Here is a 6069-nt window from a genome sequence, read left to right as displayed (position 1 = left end):
ATGTTTGTGTTGCGTGGTGAATTTAAGAGCTTAGATTGGAAAAGGTGCTTAAAGTATGAATTTGATGCTCAAAGATCATCAAGGCAAAGAATAGATCTTAGGAGATAAAGATTGAAGATTCAAGGTCCCAAGATTCAAGAAAACCAAGTGGAGAAGGAAAGAAATCAAAAGAACAAGTGCAAAATTCACATTGACTGTGTCATCCACTACAAGATAAGGGGGCTTTAGCCTCGGTTCAAAACCGTGGCTAAAAAGGTTAAAAACTGAGGCTAAAACCTTTAGCCTCAATTTTGCCTCAATTATCCAAACCGAGGTTGAAACCCCCGTGGCTAAAGGCTTTAGCCTAAGTTTTAGCAACCGAGGCTAAAATGACTTTTATAGCCTCAGTTCTTCAAGTGAAGCTAAAAGAATCTTTTTAGCTTCAGTTTTCTCGAAATGAGGCTAAATCAAAATTTTAGCCTCAATTGTTTCCAACTGAGACTAAATCCAAATTTTAGCCTCAGTTACCTCCAATTGAAGCTAAATCTATTTTTAACCTCGGTTTTCAACAACCGAGGCTAAAGCCTTTAGCCATGGGAGTTGTAGTCTCAGTTTAGGTAACTGAGGCAAAACTGAGACTATAGATAAATTTAGCCTTTGTTGGCATCAACTGAGGCTAAATCTAGTTTCTATTAACAAAAGCTAACAATATTATAATCAACCAATGATTGAACTTGTGCATGTTTCACCCATTTAACATCCATCAAGACAAAAATCAGCACAGTACCAACAAAACAATTAATGGTCTATTTAAAGTTTTCAAAACAAACAAATTGCCATTGTTGTTGATGCTGTGCATCCAAGATTTCTGTCATTGCTGCTGCTGCCCCTATTGGCTTCATTGAGAGAATTTTTCCTTGGTTGTGTTTTTTTGGGAATTGCCCCATAGGGCACTGAGACTAGGACTTCTTCTTTTTCCAGAGATCTTGTTTCCTTCTTCTTTTTCCACAGGAAGACAAGCTTTTACTATTCGTGGCAGCTTGATTATGAATCCCATTTGTTTATCAAAGCAGACAGTGGATTGACTGTTCTAGCATGAGTCACAGTAGGCTGTAAAGAAAGGCAATTAAGACCACTTAGTGAAAATAGAACCAAATATTGAAGTGCGGTTAATGTTTCTGTTTGAATTTTAATAGATCTTTTTATAAACTAAAGTCATGTTTGCATGCGTAGTTCAAATGAATTGTAATTAGAGGTTGGCTTACATAAATTAAGAATAGAAAAGGCGGTTAACCCAAAAAATAAGTGGCAGATGTACCATAGGGGAAGCAATCTCAACGGCTGGATCACCCATATCAACAATTGCTTTGTCATTATCAATGTCGGCCGCTGCATCACCAGGCTCACACAAGCTATCGTCGGGTTCCATGTCTATCACGCTTGCCACATCAACATTGTCTTGTGGTTAGGCCCCATCTGGCACTAGCTCTCCTTCTTCCCTCTCACTTTCAACTTCTCCAGTGGACTGTTGTGGATCATCATTCGCTTCACTAACTTGAAGACGCCCATCAAACATTTCAGTTGTTTCTCTTGGCTTCTCTGAGAGCTCTTCTACAGTTACATCGGATGCATTCTGTACTACGGGTTCATTTGGCTCCTCTGCCAGCTCCTTCACAGTATCCATCTCTTCATCCTTGGCAGCATCAACAGCCTCATCATTTGAACCATGAACTGGGTCATCCACGGCATCACACATCTCCTCTACAACTGGAGGCAATTCAAGATTTTCAGGAGGGTGGGTGGGTTCTTCATTACCATCTTGAGGGGAACATGAACCTTTCGGCTTCTTCATCAGAGGTGCCACATCAGAGCAGGCTTCTTGTGTGTTTGGACAGGCTCTATAACCTCTTTTTTTTTTTTTGTCAATCGGACCAAGTTTATAATCATTCACTTTTTGGGTTGAGCTCCTTTCTGATTTGCTTGGCTGTTTTGTAATGACTATCATTTCATGATTATCTGAAATTTAACCATTTGTGCTATCAATATAATAATTAATAACAGCTTGTATGGACTATAGAGCTGCTATTGATTCTAAAAATTCTATGCTTTGAACTACAAGGCCCTGTTTGGTTGCCAGTTAAAATTGATTTCATCTCAATATATATTAGAGATCATGGTTTATATAAATTATGAGTTGTGAAGATTATTTTTAATCCTTACCAATGGCTCTAATGCATTGTTACTGTTAGCTAAAATGAGATGAAACTCATTTTTAAGTGGCAACCAAACAGGGCCTAAGTGTTTATTTCCTGCATGGAACTTCAATCTCTTTGCAAGCAAGACTTTGTTTGTTTTCTTTTTCCCAATGGGTAATGTATCTATTAAAAACATCAAAGGAGATGGAATGCAACCATAGCTACAATAAAACTATATAAAAAAGAAACACACCCACCTTAGCTAAGCATAGATTTATATGGCCTAGCATTTTTCATACACGTTGACATCATCTTCAAGTCCTGTGTAGCTGGTACACTACACTGTGTAGATAACCTGTCCAAGAAGTCAGGCGGGAACAAATCATCAAGTGGCCTGCATTCAGTGTGTACGTATGAGCAGCAGAATCATGACAGTACCAATCACCCTCAAGTACAATTACCCCCAGACCAACACAGTAAGTATGAGTAGCAGAATCACAGAGGTCATAAAGCAATAGAAGATTCTCATCCTTAGAGCTTTGGCATTCAGTACAAAGGGTTTGTGCATAGGGGTCATAAGGTCCAACTGTTCCATTTCCAAGATGATGGTAAACCTACAAAATAATCCAAAGCAAACAAATATTAGACACAAATAAGCATCAATATAAAGTCATTCGAAGAGATGTGCATGCACATGCTAGATTTTACAGATGTTGATGCCAGATCGACCAATATAATGCAGATAGGTCTTATAGAAATAGTAATCTCAAACAATCTGCTCAATGTGCACCAGACAATCTGCTCAATGTGCACCAAGAAAAGGGTCAGAAAAATGAAGTGAGTTCCTTCTTTTCTTAGAACTAAAAGCTCCAAGTTTTAAACCATAATCCACATGCCTAAGTGACTTGCCAAACTGCTGATTTTTCAACCAAAGTACAATCAAGCACTAGCATTGGAATAGATGCATTCCAAAATCAAATTGTGAAAAATACTTTTTTTAGAAATAAATGGAACAAGGTACCTTTAAAATAATAATAATAATAATAATAAGGGAACATGGTTACCTCAAATGTTATCCTGTCTAATGCCATTGCATTGCTCACTTCTTCAACAATTCTCATATCCACAAAAGCAAACTTCTTCTCGTGATTAATGTACACATTAACCACAACATCGCCTATAAAAGCAAATGTCTTCCCACATGGATTAAGTTGTGAATTGGCAACAATTTTGTGTTTATTCGATAGCAGGGAAGGATGAGCAGAGATAATTTCTACCAGGAGATCAGAGTCACATGTACTACTAATAGCTAAGAAGCAATTGCAACTAATAAGAAAAATGGCCAACTCACATCACCTATTTATAAGAAGTGCTCTCCTAAGGATTCCAATTGTAGAACAAGAAATAGTAGCATTTCAGCTTGATCCATGTAGCAGAACTAGCTACTTAAGAAAACAACATGGATTTGCTCCCCTATTCCTTATTCTTCTATGTTAGGCATTTCATGTCCAGTCCATTTAAATCAAATACAATTGTTACCTTGACCTAATTTTGCAGCTATATTATTGAAGGCCATATTTGAAGTCATCCATATTTGCATTTCAGAATATAATATGAAGTGCATTCCATTGTTGGATTCTTCATCTATTAAGGACATTGTCATCCATATTTGCATTTCAGAATATAATATGAAGTGCACTTGTTCATAGATCTTTAGCAATTTCGAAGAAATGGTAGCATTCCCTAACATCTATTTAACCAGAATTTAATCATTTTTCACAGTACCATGCTCGAAAAATTATGAAGATACCCGTATTCTAATCTTCCCAAATGTATCATCTAATGAGCTCAACTTCATGGCTTGGAAAAGCGAAGAAGCAAGCATATTCCAGTATTCACGTTTCCTAAATCTACAGTCAAGAAGAACAACAGCAGAAGGATAGTATGATATCCATACCATCAGGCCTAGAGCATAAACCCATGTAATTAAATGTAGAACACAATAGTACATGTCATTTGTGCACCAACATTTTTGTTTCCTTAACAAAAACAGTAACTTTATTAGAAATGAAAGGCTGTGGTGGTGATGATAAATGGTAGCTTATTAATAATAGAACAATTACACAAATATTAAGGGAAATGCATAGAACAGCCAACAAAATGTGATCCCCTCCTAACTCCACCTTTAGCAAGAGTGCTACATCGTTAGTCATTGTAAAAGAAGCATAGGTATTTCAATAGTTCTATGGAACATATTTGAGTTAATAGCAACGAAGTAAATGTTATATATAAGAAAAATAGAAAATTCACCACCAAGTACCACTTTTTAATATCATGCACCAGAGATATTAAAAAACAGAACCTTTGACGTGTAAGCTCTATAAATATGTATAGCTGATTGAAGTTTTCTTTTAACTGCTTATAATCCTCATCAGAGATGTTATAGGAGACTTCAAGAGGAACAAGGAAGTGAGATTTTCGTCTAAAATATGAGATGGCTAATGAAGGAAAATACATACACTACTTATAATCTCCATTACAATCCTCCCTCTCTTTTAACTGCAGTCAGGGTATCATCAGTTGTGCGTCAAGGATGGGGACGTGCAGAAGACCGCTTTTAGGACCAGCTTCGGTCATTATGAGTTCCTTGTGATGTCGTTCGGTCTGACGAACGCACCAGCCGTGTTCATGGATCTGATGAACAGTGTGTTTCGGCCATTCCTGTTTCGATTCGTCATTGTCTTCATTGATGACATATTGGTTTATTCGGCGAGCCGGGCAGAGCACGAGGAGCACTTAAGAGCGGTTTTGGATACTCTTAGGAAGCATCAGCTCTTCGCACAGTTCAAGAAGTGTGATTTCTGGAAAAAGGAAGTCAAGTTCCTGGGACGTGGTGTCTAAGGAAGGAATAGCCGTCGACCTTGCCAAGGTAGCTGCAGTGCAGGACTGGAAGCAGCCTGGTTCAGTTACTGAGGTGAGGATTTTTCTGGGTCTTGCAGGCTATTATCGACGCTTTATTCAGGACTTCTCGAAGATTGCCAGACCGTTGTGGCAGCTGGCACGGAAAGATTTGAAGTTTGCTTGGAGTGAGCAGGCGGAGTTAGCTTTTCAGGAGCTGAAGGACAAGTTGACGTCCGCCCCTGTGCTAGTATTGCCAGAGCAAGGGGTTAAGTATATTATATATACTGACGCCTCTCGCATTGGTCTGGGTTGTGTCCTTATGCAGAAGGATAGGGTGATTGCTTATGCTTCGCGTCAGTTGAGGAAACACGAAGAAAATTACCCTGCGCACGACCTAGAATTAGCAGCTGTCATCTTCGCATTAAAGCTTTGGAGACATTACCTCTATGGTGAGGAGTTCGAGCCACAAGAGCCTTAAGTATATTTTCACGCAGTGTGATTTGAATATGAGGCAGCGCAGGTGGATGGAAACATTGAAGGACTTCAAGTTCGATGTTTCTTACCATCCTGGTAAGGCGAACCTTGTGGCAGATGCGTTGAGTCGCAAGAAGGCTATTGAGTTTGCGGCTCCGCTGATGATAGCAGAGTGGGATATGTTGGAGTTCGTGCGCGATTTTGAGCAGAAGCTTACGATGGTTGAGCCGTATGAGGTTATCGCACACATTCGTGTACAGCCCGTTATCGATGAGAGGATAGTTGCAGCTCAGGCAGATGATGAGCTTTTGGTGAAGATGAGGCAGCGGGTTGGTACAGATGAGAACTCCATGTCCGGCTCATGAGTCTTGGCGGATCGAGTACCATAGTTAATAGGATTTCACTGGTAAGTTCGGTACCCTAGATTCAAACAATAGCGTCCATACATGGTGAACAAACATCGGACAATCGGGTTACTTGACGAACTCGACTAGTACGAGCGCACGTTGAATTGAACGAC

The 6069-nt window shown here is 39.2% G+C and overlaps 1 protein-coding gene across 2 annotated transcripts; it reads right to left on the bottom strand.

Annotated features, from left to right (window-relative positions):
• Nucleotides 1-704: 704 nt before the first annotated feature.
• On the bottom strand, nt 705-2899 carry LOC131237302 (uncharacterized). Of its 2 annotated transcripts, none has more exons than XR_009167165.1 (3): nt 2432-2899; nt 1298-1995; nt 705-1089 (listed from the first exon to the last, which is right to left on the bottom strand). XR_009167165.1 is itself a non-coding variant. In XM_058235006.1 (3 exons), exons 1-2 carry the CDS (start codon nt 2462-2464, stop codon nt 1445-1447), a joined length of 588 nt encoding a protein of 195 aa, XP_058090989.1. In that variant the 5' UTR covers nt 2465-2899; the 3' UTR covers nt 705-1089; nt 1298-1444. The 2 variants fall into 2 exon arrangements, 1 of the variants encoding a protein (XP_058090989.1); XM_058235006.1 differs by having other exon boundaries at nt 2428-2899.
• Between the last annotated feature and the right edge of the window lie 3170 nt (nt 2900-6069).

Source organism: Magnolia sinica, chromosome 2, assembly GCF_029962835.1.
Source record: "Magnolia sinica isolate HGM2019 chromosome 2, MsV1, whole genome shotgun sequence".
NCBI classification, from domain to species: Eukaryota; Viridiplantae; Streptophyta; class Magnoliopsida; order Magnoliales; family Magnoliaceae; genus Magnolia; species Magnolia sinica.
This window is presented reverse-complemented; position numbering and strand designations above follow the sequence as displayed.

Bases quoted from the DNA above. Each gene is read 5' to 3' on its own strand.
- LOC131237302 (XM_058235006.1), bottom strand. From the start codon at position 2,464: ATGCTAGGCCATATAAATCTATGCTTAGCTAAGGTGG. The intron at 1,996-2,427 runs GTGTGTTTCTTT...GTTAAATTTCAG, and splicing joins TCTATGCTTAGCTAAGGTGG to ATAATCATGAAATGATAGTC.